The sequence below is a fragment of the Mastigoproctus giganteus genome, chromosome 3 (genome assembly GCF_048544385.1).
Source record: "Mastigoproctus giganteus isolate SK-2022 chromosome 3, ASM4854438v1, whole genome shotgun sequence".
Classification (NCBI taxonomy): Eukaryota; Metazoa; Arthropoda; class Arachnida; order Uropygi; family Thelyphonidae; genus Mastigoproctus; species Mastigoproctus giganteus.
The window spans coordinates 10,112,757-10,130,515 of NC_143577.1; the positions used below are offsets into that span (position 1 = coordinate 10,112,757).

Consider the following 17,759-nt stretch of genomic DNA (forward strand, 5'->3'; position numbering starts at 1 on the left):
GGAAAAGGAATTAAAAAATGTGAATTGGAATATCATCGGTTTGGCTGAAACAAGAAGAAGAAATGAATCACTTATAAGTTTATCAAGTGGAAATCTGCTGTACACCAATGGAAACAGTGAAAAGAGTGAAGGTGGAGTTGGGTTTCTGGTCCATAAAGATTTTAAAAACAACATTTTGGAATTCAAAAGTACATCACCAAGGGTGTCAAGACTAATACTCAAGATTTCTAAGAGGTACAAGCTAAAGATTGTAATGATTTATGCACCAACATCGAGCCATGATGATGAAGAGGTTGAAGACATGTACACTGAAATTGAGAGTCTTCTAGATGAGCAGAAAACCCACTACACTATTATTATGGGGGACTTCAATGCTAAGGTTGGAAAAAGGCAAAACAGTGCAGAAAGAGGAACTATAGGAAATTTTGGAATTGGTGAAAGAAATAAAAGAGGTGAAAGACTTGTGGAATTTGCAGAATCTCAAGGAATGTCAGTAATGAACACTTTTTTCAAGAAAAGGGTGAACAGAAAGTGGACATGGAAGAGTCCAAATGGATTAACAACTAATGAAATCGACTTCATCCTCACTAACAGAAGATATATTGTGAATGATGTTACCGTCCTGAATAAGGTAAATGTTGGAAGTGATCACAGAATGGTAAGATGTACACTTGATATAGACATAGGAAAGGAAAGGAAAAAACTGACTCGAGTAAATAATACAAAGGTCTTTGAAATAACAGAGGAGGAGAAAAAGCAGTATGTACTGGAACTTAAAAACAAGTTTGAGCTTCTGCAGACTGCTCAGGACCAAGATATCGACGAGGAATATTACAACTTTCTGAAAGTGATAAAGCCCAAGAAACCTATAGGGAAACAGAAATCCAAAGAAGAAAAAATTAGTCAAGAAACACTTGTCATGATGAACCAAAGACGACAAATGAAGAGCAAGAAAAACACTGCCAGGGAGAAAATTGAGTATACTGAGTTATGCAAAGCCATTAGAAAGAGACTCAGAGAGGACATAAGAAGATTTAACACAAGAAAAGTAGAACAAGCATTAAGGGAAAACAAAGGATTTAAATCAGCAGCCATGAGCAGTAATACAGAAAGACAAATGATACTGAAACTGAAGAATAGCAATGGTGTACTTAGAAACAGCAGAGAAGGCGTAATTCAAATAGCAGCAGACTACTATAGAGAATTATACAAGGAGCGAGGGAATGATACCAGCAGTGGGGAAGATGGATTGCAAAGTAGCAACACATACGACATACCCGATATTCTTCCTGATGAGGTAGAACATGCATTGAAGAAAATGAAGAATCGGAAAGCCCCGGGGGAAGATGAAGTTACTGTAGAGTTGTTAAAATTGGGAGGAAGAGACATAACACAAAAACTGGCAAGGCTGTTCACAAAGTGCATTAGAAAAGGTGTGATGCCTAAGCAGTGGAATAATGCAATCATAGTTTTGCTGCATAAGAAAGGAGATAAATCAGAAATTGGAAATTATAGACCAATTACCTTGTTATCCCATATCTACAAGTTGTTCACAAGGGTCATTACTAACAGATTAGAAAGAATACTTGATGAGAATCAACCGAAAGAGCAAGCTGGCTTTAGGACAGGATTCTCAACTATGGATCACCTTCACGTAATATCACAGCTAATGGAGAAAGCAAATGAATATAAAACACCATTATGCCTGGCATTTGTGGATTATGAAAAGGCATTTGACTCCATACAGCATAAGGCAATGTTTCGGGCACTGGAAAGACAAGGCATAGATACTCCATATATTATGATTTTGAAGAAAATATATGAGAGTGCTACATCCTTTATTAGACTAGACAAAGACAGTAGCAAATTTAAAATCGAGAAAGGAGTTCGACAAGGAGACACAATATCTCCGAAGCTGTTTACTGCTGCCCTTGAGGAAGCTTTCAGAAGATTAGACTGGTCGCAGAAAGGAGTCAATGTGAACGGAGAGTACCTAAACCATTTACGATTTGCAGATGACATTGTGGTCATAAGCCACGATCCCAAAGAATTAGATGAAAATCTTAATCAGTTATGCACAGTTAGTAAGGATTTTGGACTAAAGATGAATATGGCTAAAACAAAAGTAATGATGAACAAGTATGCCACGGAAAGGGAAATAATGATTGAAGGAGCAGTAATTGAAAAGGTGGAGTCATATACTTATCTGGGACAAGTTATTAGCTGTAATAATGATAAATGGCTGGAAGTCAAGAGAAGAATAAATTTTGGATGGATAGCATTCAGGAAATATAGTCACATACTGAAGAGCAATATCCCAGTTTGTCTGAAACGTAAAATAATGAATCAATGTATACTCCCCACCATGACTTATGGAAGTGAAACTTGGGCACTCACCAAAAGAATGGAAGAGAAGCTAAGAACTACACAGCGAAGAATGGAACGAATTATATTGGGAATTAGAATGTTAGATAAGAAGAGAAACACATGGATTAGGCAGCAAACTCAAGTAAAGGACATTCTTATCAAAACTAAAGAACTAAAATGGTCTTGGGCAGGACACATAGCTCGAAGACATGATGACAGATGGACTAAGAAAATAACAGAATGGTACCCAAGAGGAGCTAGAAGAAAACCTGGAAGACAAAGGCAGAGATGGATAGATGAAATTCATGAGTTTTTGAGTAGTAAATGGATGGCCAGTGCTCAAAACAGAAGGAACTGGAAAGTTGCTGGAGAGGCCTTCATCCTGCAGTGGATTGAAAATGGCTGATGATGATGATGATTATAATGTTCACAACTCCAGCTGGCTTCCGTTTTCTAGTCACACCAACCCAGCTGGTCGAGATGCTGAGGCTTGCACAGCATCACATTATAACAACCTTGCACAGATTGTTCATTTACCAACAAGAATACCGGACACTCCTAACCATACAGCCAATATGCTTGATCTTTTTCTCACAAACAACCCTTCTAAGTACACGTTCGAAGTGTGTGGTCTTTTAGACACCTCAGATCACAACTTGGTGATTCTCTCTTCTCCAATGGAACCTTTATCTTATGGCTGTTCCCAACCTCATGTTGTTTGGCATTACAAGAATGCAAAATGGGATGACCTGTGCGATTTCTTTTGCTTGGTCGGATTACTGTTTCAAAACTTCTGATGTCAAAGTTTGCTCAGATCATGTCAGTGAAATTATTCTTGCAGGAATGGAATCCCTTGTCCCACACTCCACTTTAAAATCTCGTCCTTTATCTAAACCTTTGTTTTACAATAAATGTGCTAAAGCTGTTCAAGAGAAGAATGTTGCATATCGTAATTTGCTTGTTTCCAATTCTTCAGTTTCATTTTCTGCCTACACCAAAGCTCGCAACAAATGTAAAGCAGTTATTAATCAGTCCAAACTAGAGTTTGAACAGGCTAAGAGTAGAAAACTTGTTTCTTGCAGTAGTGGTAGCCGAGCATTCTGGTCTCTTGCCAAAGCTGTTGGCCGCAACTTTTGCCCATCTCTGTTCCCACCTCTGTCAAAACCAAATGGCTCTGTTGTCACTTCAGCCAAGGATAAAGCTAACCTGATAGCATCCCATTTTTCTTCCAACTCATGTATTAATGATCCCGGTAAAACACCTCCCACCATTCCCAACACACTCCATTCAATGCCTCTGTGGTCTTCCATAAAAAGGATGTCAGAAGGAATTTTACGAATCTTTATGCTAAGAAAGCTCCAGGTCCTGATAGTATTTCTCCACTTGTTCTCAAAACCTGTGCTCCTGAACTTATTCCTGTTCTTTGCCTCCTTTTTTCACTTTCTTATTCAAAAGGTGTTTTTCCTTCTGCTTGGAAATTTGCTCAACTGTTTTTAGTAATTGGCTATCCAGTTTTCTCTGTGATCACTCACTGAGGGCAATGGTAGATGTCTCTCTGTCTTCTAACTTCTCCACTAATACTGGTGTCACCCAAGGTTCAGTTCTTTCCCCCACTCTTTTCCTCTTTTATATTAATGACCTTTTTCCATTGACTGGAAATCCTATCCATAGTTTTGCCGATGATAGCACATTGCATTCCACTTTTCATTTTCAGAAACCTTGCCCCTCAATCAGCTTCATCTTCTCGAATATTCACCACCAATTCCTTAAATGCCGATCTCCAGGTAATTCTTCAGTGGGGCAAAGACACCTTAGTTGATTTCAATCCTTCTATAACTTAGTTTTGTCTTACATCTTGCAAAAAGGATTTTTCTGCTCGTATGCTTATCTTTGGTGACACTTTGATTTTTAGGCAATCTGTTTTAGGGATTACCCTGACTTTTAATCTCTCTTGGCATAAGCACATTACAAATATTGTTTCATCTGCATCTAAAAAAATTGGTTTTCTCTTTCCCTCTCGCTTTTACTTTTCTTCCAAACAGCTGTTCACTCGGTACAAATCGCAAATCTGCCCTGACATGGAATATTGTTCCCACATCTGGGGTGGTGCCCTCAAAACCTCTCTCAGGCTTCTTGATTCCATTCAGAAGAGGGCAGTTAGGTTAATTAATGACTCCTCTCTAACAGAATCTCTTCACTCACAGTCTCATAAACAGTACTGTTTCTGCTGCATGCCTTTTCTACAAATACTCCTATGGATGCTGTTCTTCTGAATTGGCTTCTATAATTCCCACTCTCTCTTTCAAAACAGTCCAAACATGTCTTCCACCAGCCAACATCCATTTACTGTCCAACTTCAAACTCTCAGAATTAACTTTTAATCTTCCTTGTTTATTCATTCAATTGCCGTTTTCTAGAACAACTTTCCTTCCTATGTCTTTCCTGAAAATTACAATCTACAGAAGTTCAAGTCTAATGTCAACAAATATCTTCTCTCATCCTCTCAACCTCCAACCCAAGCACGGTACTAAATACTATAGGTTCTAATACCTCTCGTGTTTGGGGTTTTCATAAGACTGCAGTAATAATTCAGAAACAGCATGGGTTTGTTAAGGGAAAGTCTTGTCTGATAAATTTGATTGGATACTATAATATGGTTACAAAAGACTGAATGGAAAAAAAAATTTTGATATTATATACTTGGATGTCAGGAAAGCTTTTGATACTGTTGAACGTGAGAGACTATTGTACAAATTTGAGCATTATGGTGTTAAGGGCAAGTTGCTACCATGGATAAAAGGGTGGTTGAGTGGGAGAAGACGGAGTGGTAATCAATGGACACTGCCTTCGTGACATACTGTTGTTTTGTGTATTTATCAATGATATTGATGAATGTATATCAAGCTTAATGTCTAGTTTTGCAGATGATAAAGGTTAGTAGGGTTGTTAATGACTTTAATGGCATATGGCAGTGTGCAACAGGATCTGGAAACGTTGGGCAGATGGGCTGAGAAGTGGCAACTGAAGTTTAGCAAATGCGAAGTTCTGCATATGGGTAAAAGTAACCCCAAAGAAACGTACCGTGTGGTAGTACACTTAGGGTGGTAGATAATGAAAAAGACCTGGGACTAATTGTCCAGTCAGATGTGAAGTTTTCTGACAGTGCAGACAGGCTTCCAGAGCAGGTCATGGAATCTTGTCAATGATATACAGGCATGATATACTACATTTTGCTAGCATGGAAAAGGAAGTGATTATCCCTCTGTGTAAGGGAATGGAATGGCCATGCCTTTAATACTGCATACAGATCTGGAGGCCTCATTTTGGGAAGGATGTAGAGTTGCTTCAGTGAGTACAGAGAATGGCAACAAGATTGGTCAGGGGAACGAAGGGGTCCTCTTACCAAGAAAGGCTTAAGTTCTAAAAATTGCTGCGTTTAGAGTCTTGTGCACCTATGAGGTGATCTGATTGAGGCGTATAAGGCCTTGAATGGGTTCAGCAGGCTCAATTCTGATGGGATTCTTCCTCTTGCTCCAATTATGAACCTGAGTGGGCATAAGTTCAAATTGAGGAAAGACAGTTGTAGAATTGATATGTGGAAATTTGCTTTTAGCCAGCAAGTGGCTGGCTAAAAGCAAATGCTTGTTCCAGCAACCAATTGATTGCTTGAACAAGCTTCCATCTGTCATTGGGGAAGTTGATAGCTTAAATAAATTCAAGTTGGAACTGGATAAATATTTAGAGGGAATGGTGTGAAATGTTTTTTTTTGGCTGGGAATACATAAGCTTTTTCTTGTGTCATATGCCTCTACTATTATTACCATTTTAAAGATTTTTTAAAGTTATTCAACAAGCAGTTGCAGTTGAGTATATTAAAAATATTGTAAAATTTCCTCTTCTTTGTGGTAAGTTAACCAAGATACTAGAAGAGAAATAGTACCTATGATTATGAAATATAGAAATCAAAGAGAACAGATGGCAGAGCTGATGGAGCTGATCACTGTTGAAGGACAAGTGCCCTGCTATAGATCTTCCCATTATCGCTTTAGTAAAGAAACTGATTAAAAGAAGAATAAAGTCATGTACTCTTCTTCCCATAGAGGAAAGACACACAACTTTGGACAAAATAATTGGCTGAGAATGATGCAGAAATCTAAGGTAGAAAAGCGACTACATGATATTCTATTAACAGTAGAAATCAGGCATTTATATAGCAGCAATAGATTGCAATAGTAGTGAACCTCCTGGGGGTTACTGGCCAAATAAGAAAAGAGTTTCAGAATAGGACAGTATATTGCCATGTGCTATGATGCTGTTAAGTTCTGACTGTACATATGTTGATGTTGCAGCTGGTCTTGCAGCATTACAGTTAATCAGGAGATGGAATGCTGAACATCCTTTAAGTGTTTACTTGAAAGATAAAAATTATGATAGTCTTCATTCTGAGTTAGAAGTGCTGCATGTAGCTGTTGTGGGTTCCAACATTAATTATAATTGTGGAACTTGCATATTATGGAAGCAGTCATTTTACAATGGATGAGAAATGGTGAGATAATAAAATGACAAGAATCTGCCATCCTATCTCCATTGGCTGATGTTTGTTTCTTCTCTTCACTTTCCTTTCAACCCTTCTTGATTAGACTGGGGTTCGAGCCCATCACCACCAAATACAGAGGATGCGGAAAGGTCAGGGAATGACCACGCATATCCCAGAGCAATATGGCCTTAGTTGCTAATGCTCCTAAAAAAAAACCAAATAACAAACAATCCTTTCCACCATTCACCCCCTTATCCCTCTTCTTTCCTTTTTCACTGTCCACAATCAGCATTAGTTTGGTTCTAGTGCATGCACATATGGCACATGTTATACTACTGCAGGATTTAAGGAGTGTGTTTCTTGCTTAAGTTGATAAAGGAACACATTTGCTCCGAAAGCCACTTGGTGTATATTTGTTTTAACATTCATAGTCATTATATATTTTATTGCTCTTTGTGTATTTATTTCTGGTATTTGTTGTATATAGTATTTTAAGTTTCTGTATGTTTTCTTCTTTTATTAAATTTATTTTTTTTTCTTAATTCTCTCTGTATATTTTTTATTAAAGTTTTATTTTAACAATTCATCGATTGTAGCAATATTTATTTCCAGTGTGCTCATTCCTGATGCTCAAGGCCTTTTTGCTAATAAATGAGAAAATATTTTTAAGTCTAAATTTTGTCATGTGCAAATTGAAATAATACCATCCATATATATACAGTAAAATTATGATATTTGATAATAAATAAATAATAAGATAATCACATATATAAAATGGCTGATGCTGCTGACTGCCAACCAAGTAAGCTTCCAATGTATTTACCATGCTCAGATTATATACATTAATCTTTACTTAACTCACTGTGCATTATAAAAAAAAGTCATTAATTAATTAAAAATTGTTTACTTAAAATACTATTCTCTAAAAGCGTATTTTTATATATATATATATCGGTTCGCCTTTGCGACGATTTGTCTAGTGATTCCATGACCATTATTGGCCTCGTGGTCCTCCGTGGATATGGGGCATAATGGTCAGTCTATTATTATGATAATTTGTTTTCTTTTAGTAGTTCGTTTTAGTCCCTTTTTTGGTGATATTTCACGTCTCTCAGAACTGGTATCTTACAAGGGGGGGTGCCACTGAATTATTATGTAATTGGCTTTATTTTAAATTTAAAATGGTTTTATTAATTGGACTGAACTCTAAATTATTTGGGGACTTTCGGCTATAGCTTCTGTCTTGTTACCTTTACTTTTCCCCCTCCCTGTTGATTTAATTTTTATGTTAATTTTCGCTCTACAGTTTTGCCATGTTTACTGGCTTATGTATTAATTTATTTTTGTTTTTATATGAATTATCTGTTATATATATATATATATATATATATATTGGAATTGTGCCGAAAGACATTTAGGTTTAAATATTAAATGGCGTAAGTATTGTAAATATTGGCTCCAGCGTTAATGCTATTGTCTGTGGGCAATTAGACATTACACATGCATGGGTTGTATATGTACTTAACTTATTTATACATTTTTGCTTTTAAATTGTACTACTTGGGAGCATCAGGTTTGTAGTGACCCCAACCAACCTGCTAGTTATATTTAAACCTAGCCCTGGTATGGATAGCATACCATACCAAGGCTAGGTTTAAATATAACTAGCGGGTTGGTTGGAGTCACTACAAACCTCATGCTCTTAAGTAGTACAACAATTTAAAAACAAAAATGTGTAAATAAGTTAAGTATATATATTAATTATAATAAGATTAATTATAAGATTATTACATATTTGTATACATACAACTACTTATGAATACACATGTCTACCATAGCATGGACAGGAAATCACACTCCCAGATAACCTGAGCACTAACTTTATATTTCTCAGTCGTATACTGTTCACTCTTCTAAAACTAAAATTTTCCACACTCTGGGCTATTAGTATAATATGAGGGCAGTGTCTATTTCTATCCCAGTTACTTACCTAATTTTGCCTCCTGTTAGCTAAACCGCTATACATTTGCTTATAACCACAAAACACAACGTGCACACAAAAATATAAATATATATAAGATATACACAAATACAGAAAACATCTACAGAAACCCCATAAATAACACAAACAAATATATGTATGTGTGTGTGTGTGTGTGTGTGTGTGTGTGTGTGTGTGTGTGTGTATATATATATATATATATATATATATATATATATAATCAAGAATAATGGTATTGAGAAGCTAATTAATATAGGGGGGGACATGTGCCTGAACTAAAAAAGATAACATAACTTATGGATCAGGGACACTGCGTTAGCAAAACGTACCCAACAGCCATAATATATAAAATATTTTATGTATAAAATATTGTAAATAGAACACATGAAGGAGATTTTATTGAGTTAAATCTAATGAATATACGGTATACACTGGGAGCAATATATGGTATGAAAAAAGGGGTAAGAAATGGACCGGAAATTAAAAATAAAGATAAGAATTGAAAAAGCGACCAAGATGAAATAACATTGCGGTGTCTTTCACAATTTTAGTGTCATCATCAGAGGTCATCCACCGAAATTATGAAAAAGACAGTAATGTTCTTGTTTCTGTTTCCGACATGCTCTGTATGCTATGGTGCACGTGTATAGTAGCCATGTGTTACGAAGGCAAATTTAGATTTTGAATTTTGCAGTAAGATTATAAGGTAAAGTACCAATAAAGTGGTTATGATACTTGGTGCATATAGATCATGGATGACCTTACAGAAGCAAGTGAAAAGAATTGAAAAAACTGGATAGACTAAAGTAAGGAATATCGCAATAGCGGGACATTACTTTCTAACTTTACCCAATCTATTTTTTGCCCTAACAAAGTTTAGCTGCTTTTATTGCTACTTTGTCAGCTATTATATTTCTTAACTATGCTGGGCAGTTTGGACATCATGTATTTAACCTAGCTCATCATCACCACCACCCATTTCATTTCTGTCTATACAGTCATTATCACGACTCATTTCATTTCAATCTATACAGACTTTTTTAATTTTTTTTTTTTTTTTCCCACACCTAACGCTAGGAGTCGCTAGTGCACCCACACATAAATATACCGTCACCCCACCATCTTGGTCTTTTGGTCAGTTTTACAAAGTAACGGTAAGTCCCTTTCTTCCTGTCTACCGATATTCCTTACTTTAGTCTATCCAGTTTTTTCACTTGCTTCTGTAAGGTCATCCATGATCTGTATGCACCACGTATCATAACCACTTTTATTGGCACTTTACCTTTATAATCTTACTGCAAAATTCAAAATCTAAATTTGCCTTCGTAACACGTGCACCAGAGCATGTCGGAAACAGAAGCAAGAACGTTGCTGTCTTTTTCATATCGGTGGATGACCTCTGATGATGACACTAAAATTGTGAAAGAAACTGCAATGTTATTTCATCTTGGCCGCTTTTTCAATTCTTATCTTTATTTTAATTTCCGGTCCATTTTTTTTCCCCCCTTTTTCATACCATATATCGCTCCCAGTGTATACCGTATATTCATTAGATTTAATTTAATAAAATCTCCTTCACGCGTTCTACTTTAGCATTAGCGTTAGTAGAGGCATATGATGCAAGAAAGCAAGCTTATTCAGCATCAGCCAAAAAAACACACCACTCCCATTTCACCCCTCCGTTCGTTCGAAATACCTGTCCAGTTGAGCCTTAAACTTATTTAGGTTATCAACTTCCACGACAAGGGATGGAAGTCTATTCCACCAACCAACCACCCGCTGGCTAAAGGCAAATTTCCTCACGTCTATCCTACATCTGTCCTTTCTCAATTTGAATTTATGCCCTCTCAGGTGATTATTCTGAGCAAGAGGAAGAATCCCATTGGCATTGAGCATGCTCAAACCATTCAAAGCCTTATACACCTCTATCAGATCACCTCGCTGGTGCCTAGTCTCCAGACTCTGTAATTTGCAAAACTTAAGCCTTTCTTTGTAAGAGCAACTCTTTGTTCCATTCACTAATCTTGTTGCCCTTCCAGGGCAACAAGATTATGTACCCGTTCCAGCAGCTCTGCATCCTTCTTGAAATGAGGCTTCCAGACCTGTATACAGTACTCAAGATGTGGCCTAACCATTGCCTTATACAAGGGAATAATCACCTCCTTATCCCTGCTAGAAAAATTCCTGTATATCATTGACAAGACACCATGAGCTACTCTTGCAGCTCGTCTGCACTGCTCAGAGAACTTCATATCTGCCTGCACAATTACCCCCAGGTCCTTTTCATTCTCCACCACTGTCAGTGTAGTACCGCAGAGTTGATACGTTGCTCTGGGGTTACTGTTTCCCATATGTAGTACTTTACATTTGTCAATGTTAAACTTCATTTGCCACCTCTCAGCCCATCTGTTCAACCTTTCTAGATCCTGTTGCAGCAGCATAGCATCAGTAGTGTCCTTAACAACCCTGCCAACCTTTGTATCATCTGCAAACTTGGACATTAAACTTGATATACCATCATCAATACTATTCATAAACACCGAAAACAACAACGGACCCAACACTGAACTCTGAGGAACTCCACTAATAACATTAGTCCACGTTGAGCAGTGTCCATTGATTACCACTCTCTGTCTTCTGCCACTCGACCATCCCCTTATCCATAGCAGCAATTTGCCTCCAATGCCACACTGCTCCAATTTGTGCAGCAGTCTTCCATGTGCAACAGTATCAAAAGCCTTTCTAAGATCCAAATATATAATATCAAAGTTATTCCCTGCATCCAGGCGCCTCCGTAGCCAGGTGGGAAGGAGCAGCAGTGCGTAGCACACGCTTCTTGATTAGACCGGGGTTCGAGCCCGTCACAACCAAATACGGAGAATGCGGAAAGGTCAGGGAATGACCACCGCATATCCCGGAGCAATATGGCCTTAGTTGCTAATGCTCCTAAAAAAAAAAACCAAACCAAAAAAACCAAACCCTGCATCCAGTTCTTTTGTGACTACATCATAGTATCCAATCAAATTGGTCAGGCAAGACCTGCCCTTAACAAAACCATGCTACGTCTGAGCTATAACTGAATTCTTGTCTAGATGATCCTGCAGTGCTTCTTTAACCAGTGCCTCCATTAATTTTCCTGGAACAGAAGTTAAACTAACAGGTCTATAATTACTTGTCAGCCTTTGATCCTCCTTTGTGAATTGGGGTTACATTTGCACATCTCCAGTCTATGTGTACCTCCCCTGAGTCGAAAGAAGCTCTCATAATTATGGCTAGGGGTTTGCTTACTTCCTTTGCTGCCTCCTTTAATATAACTGGATAGATCCCATCCACCCCGGGTGCCTTTTTTATGTTTATCCTCAACAATCTCTCCTCCACTTTCCTCTCAGTTATTACAAAATCATCTAGCTCACTGCCAATGTCTACTTTACCTACGTCATTCTCCTTCCTGAATAACTCCTCATGCGTGAATGTAGATGCAAAATACTCGTTTAGATTGTTAGCCACCTGAGCAGGATCCTCAACTGTTGAACCATCAATATCCAGTGGACCAATCTGATTCATCCCTTTCCTTCTTGAGTTTAAATAGGTAAAGAACTCTTTTCTGTTTTTCTTTGCATCCTTTGCCAAAGATTTTTCGTAGTCTGCCTTTGCCTGCCTAATCTCCTTTATGACTTGGTTACAGACCAACTTATATCTATCATAGGCTTCCATGTTGCCCATTAATTTCTATGTATTCCATGCATTTTTCTACATACTTACAATATTTTATACTTACAATATTTACAATAGTTACAAAATACTTACAATATTTTATACATAAAATATTTTATATATATATATATATATGTGTTACAAATGAAAGTAAAATAAAATAAATATAGATGGAGAAGTTATTAATCACAAAATGCCAAGCCTAGTTGAAGAGAGAAAGAGAGAAATAATGTTAAGAACCTATATAAAAAAAAAAAAAAAAAATCATTAAGTAGAATTAAGTCTGAATTAATGCCGAATTAACAGGCATTAATTCAGACTTAATTCTACTTAATGATTTATTTTTTTTTTTTTATATATAGGTTCTTAACATTATTTCTCTTCAACTAGGCTTGGCATTTTGTGATTAATAACTTCTCCATCTATATTTATTTTTATTTTATTTTACTTTCATTTGTAACACTTATTTACATACATGTATCCTGTTTTGCTGCTTGGCGCAATCAGGTACACGTAATGTTTTTCTATTTTTTTCTTTTTTACTCTTTTTTTCACTTTGTTTTCATATTTCATACACACACACACACACACACACACACACACACACACACACACACACACACACACACACACACACACACACACACACACACACACAAGATACCTTTAGTTAATATAATGTCATGATGTAAGAGTAAATATATCAAAGTTGAGTGTTTCAACTTTCAGGATCTTTTAATGATAAGACAAAAAATAAATTAGCCATTACAAAGCATTAATCATTCAACAGTTTTTAAATGATTATTGTGATTTTTTTAATAGTTTTTCTTTTTTTTTCTTCTTCCTTCCCTTCTCTTTTCTAGAAGTTCCACAAATCAGAGCTAGTGTGAGTCCAAGCATGCAACGGCACCATCGCCATGGTTCTGTGAGTAGTGATCATCAGTCAATTGCATCTGTTTGTGGGCTAACCACAACTTTGACACCAGACACTGGTGCAGCTCCAACATCTCTTAGTCCCCAGCAGTTGGGAGCAATGGGTAAATTATAAATTTTTATTTCATATTAGATGTTATGATTCCATATAAATGGTTAAATTAATGACAAAATCTAACACTTTCAACAGCAGTATCTTGAATGTCTTATTTTGACTTGGTTGCCCACCAGTACAGTAAAATTGTCAAAAAATCAAAACTAGAATTAAAAAAAATAAATTCATAAAACAGAATTATTATTTTTTTTATGCAATAACATCCCATGTGCTTATTTGTATATCACTTAATTCAATTCATCAACTTCTGGAAAAACTAAAATTCCATTGAATTCAGAAATTCCAGGTGTTGATTATTGTAGTCTGAAAGCCAAGTTTTAGAAAACAGTTTTTATGCATATTCAGGATTTAAATCATAAATAAAACAAATGTATTAGACAATATATTTCCAAATGATAGCTAAGTAAAAAGGACTTTTTACTGTTAATGGCATATTATTTACATTTCAGATTCAGATGAGATTTCATATGAATGAATTTGTTTCTGATGAAACAGAAATGACTCAAACAATTCATTGACAAATGAATTGTTTGAGTCATTTGGTTTGTTATAATATTCTCTTTGCACCTTTAAACCCATAATGTGGAGAACTGTCTTTCAAAAAAAAAAAAAAAAAAAAAAAAAAAGGGAAAATATTGGGTGATAAAGCATGCCAAAATTTAGGATTTTGAAGAAGTGTTAGTCTTATTACAGAGAAAAATCCAGCATAGAATAGATGGCTGAGGGAACAAAGAACAAATACATTGAGCTTTTTTCTTATGTAGTTGATGTACAGAGTGTGCTGTGACTTTTTTTTATTTTTTTTATTTTCCTAACTTCAGGAGATGATTCTTGAGCATTCTGAGTGAAAACTATTATCAACATGAGTCCAATTCTCAATCTTTATTGAGCTACGGATTTCTGAAATCTAGACTGACTTGAAGGAGTTGAAAGTTGAAAAGGCATTTTTTATTTTGAAAAAGATTATGGTACATTTTGAAAAATTATTGAATTGTATAATTTACATAGTCTAACCATATTTTTCACCTCACACATGTCTCATAAATTTCTCACAAAAATGTGCTGAAAATTAATAAATACTTATCAGTCTGGCAATCTTTGTGCAAAATCTGTACAGAAACTGCATGCCCATCAATGTATTTCTTCATTGGAAAATGTAAATGGCTTATTCTGTTATGACACAGCACTACCCATTTGCTAGCTTACGTGCTTCTGGCACTCTAGCTTGCATAAATGTCCACACCTGCTATGCAAATATGCTACATTTAAAATACACACAGTTCCATAATTATTTAAAATTGAACCCCTGTTGATATAACATTTTTCACTGAAGAATGACCCAAGGAATCACTTCCTGAATTGCCGACCGGGCTAGCTGGGTGGTAAAGTGCCTGCCTGGCAACCCAAAGGTCGCGGGTTCGATTCCCGCCTCGGGCTTGGATCAAAGTACTGCAAAAACCTTGGGAGGTGCATTATGACCACAGAAGCCTATGCGCCAACAACTACCAAAAAAAACACAACTTCCTGAATTTAAGGCAATGTCATTGGACACCATCCTGTATGTATATACATGGTGTTTCAATTAAAATACACTGGAATCTGTTTCACTTATTTTTAGGTTTCGACAATTTGTTGTCTGAATCTTTTTTGTCATATTTGAGCTGATGTTAAAGTGGGACCAAGGGCAGACAATACTTATATGTACAGGCACATGCAGCACTAGTTGTGGACCCTTGCTTACTGGGGCACTTTTGCTGGGAGTCTCCACCTGTGTGCCTTAAAATAGGTATTACCTGGAGAAAAACATATTTTAATAGCAGCAAATATATAATTTATTTAATTCAAAGAAATATGTATTTCAATTAACATATCTCTATGAAATAAAACAAATTGTCTATATCTACATAGAAATTTGAATCAAATCTTTCACTCCATAGATGTGTATGAAAAATATTTAGTGCTCCTCACTCTTTCACAAAGATAAATTATAAAACTAAGTGGACAATGGACATTTTGCAGTTGAAATACCATGGATTGTGGAGGGGACTTTTTTTTATCTTCATACAATAGAAACTAAGTCCAAATTAAGAGTTATCAAGGGCACCTTTGAGATCTGCCATCCCTAATGTTGAAACCATCCTTAAAATATTTTTAACAATGCCCATAAATAACAATGTTATGAATGATGTTAAAAAAGGATCAAGAATTATTTAAGGAATAATTTAATACAAAATAAAATGTCCGATTTATCTTTGCTATTTATTGAAAAAGAATCAACAAACTTGACAAATTGATGTAATTAGCATATTCACAAAGAAAAAACCAGGAAAAATTTTTTAGTGATATTTATAGTATTCCTGAGCAATAACTAACTTATTATTTGTGATTATTATTTAATTATTATTTTTATGAGTGATGAATACCAGATTTTCATTCTAATCTGTGTTTATATTTCTTATTGTTTATGTTTATCGAGTCTTATGCAGTTTTACCTTATTTGTGATTTGAATGTTATTTATTATTCTGTTAATTTATAGATTATTTATACTGTCTGGTTTTTTTACTTTTGTGAATATATTACCAGATATATTATGTGTATTATTTTTGTTGTTAATTATGATATTAAAAAGTTTTTCTTATTGGTGTTTTAAAATCTAGAGTATCCAAAATGATTTTGCACCTCAAGCCCCAAAAAGTGTAAATACAGCTCTTATTAAGGGTTACAATTTCTAAATTTAAATTTTGCCTAATTAACTACTTTTTTTTTCAATGATAAAGTTGTTCTTGTCACTGGTTTTAGTCTAAAAATGTAATCAGTGTACTTCTGAAATGAACATAAGCTGATTTTTATTTGAAGAAAAAAAAATAATAATAAAAAATGATTGTATGGGATGTTCACTCTTCAGTATATGTACTGGCTGTATGAAGTAGTGCTATCTCCCCCTCATGCTACAACTGTTATTATTGCTATTATTTTTCTTTAGAGAAAATCAGTTTCTTCTTTTTTAGAAGTACACTGATGATATTTTGAGACTAAACCTATGATGTGGAATAATTTTTCCATTGAGAAAGTTGATTAGGCAAAATTTAAATTTAGAAATTGTAAATCTAAATGGAAATATTTAACCTAATTTAACATCAAATTTAAAAATTAACTCAAATATGATAAACAAGGTCCAGGTAACCTGCAGTCTAAACCAGAGGTACCCAAACTTTCTCGGTTCACGGCGCCCTTAGTATTTCAGTAATTTTTTTACGGCACCCCTAGGCCAAAAGAGATACCTAACAATTCTGTTTATTAAATAGGTCCAAATAACTTAATAAGTAATGTTGAAACTGTGAACTACCTTGAGCTAGTAGTTCGCACGGTATCCGACAGACATAGAGTATTGCTGTTTCCCTCAAAAATTTAAAATATCCCGCGACGCCCCTGATTGCTGCGGCACCCTGGGCACCATGGCACAGTTTAGGAATCACTGGTCTAAACCTAAAAGTAAGTGATATAGATGCTGGTGCCTTTTTGAAACCATGTGTATATGTTCTTTCTTTTAAAATTGTTATTCCTTTCTTTATGCACTAGAGTAATCTAGCATAGTGTGTTAAACATCAGATAATGTTTAACACAGATAAGTTGATTTTCATGTGAATAATGTCTGCATAATGTAAGCAGCATATTTTGCACTATGAGAAGAATTAAATATTCTAAATATTGATTATTAATTGTATATAATGAATATACTATACATTGATAGTACACTCACTTGGGACATATTAGGAAACATGTTTCAGTGCAATTTAATAGTTCATTTTTTATAGGTATGGAAGCCTTAGAAGCTTCTATTGGTTATTGGGAAGATGCATTGGCAGCATATAGACCACCTTTTGGACAAGAACGACTTCTTGCACTTACAGTATGTATAATTTTGGATTTTCTAGAAATATCGTATTTTATTGTACTTTAACAGGAATTTATGTGAGATTGAGGACTCCCTACATAATCAGAGTTTATATAGCATAGTTGACTTGCTATTTAATTGCCATTTCATCTGTTCTTTACCTGCTTCAAACAGTTTTTACTGTCACACTGCATG

General features: G+C 35.5%; 1 protein-coding gene across 1 annotated transcript in view; it reads left to right on the forward strand.

Annotated features, from left to right (window-relative positions):
* LOC150087660 (mitoguardin-like) overlaps nt 1-17,759 on the forward strand; it is a 59,644-nt gene that overhangs the window by 37,083 nt on the left and 4,802 nt on the right. The window contains exons 4-5 of the mRNA XM_090369852.1: nt 13,484-13,657; nt 17,485-17,579. Of these exons, the coding sequence (XP_090225978.1) occupies nt 13,484-13,657; nt 17,485-17,579 (269 nt within the window). The remainder of the gene's footprint in view (nt 1-13,483; nt 13,658-17,484; nt 17,580-17,759) is intronic.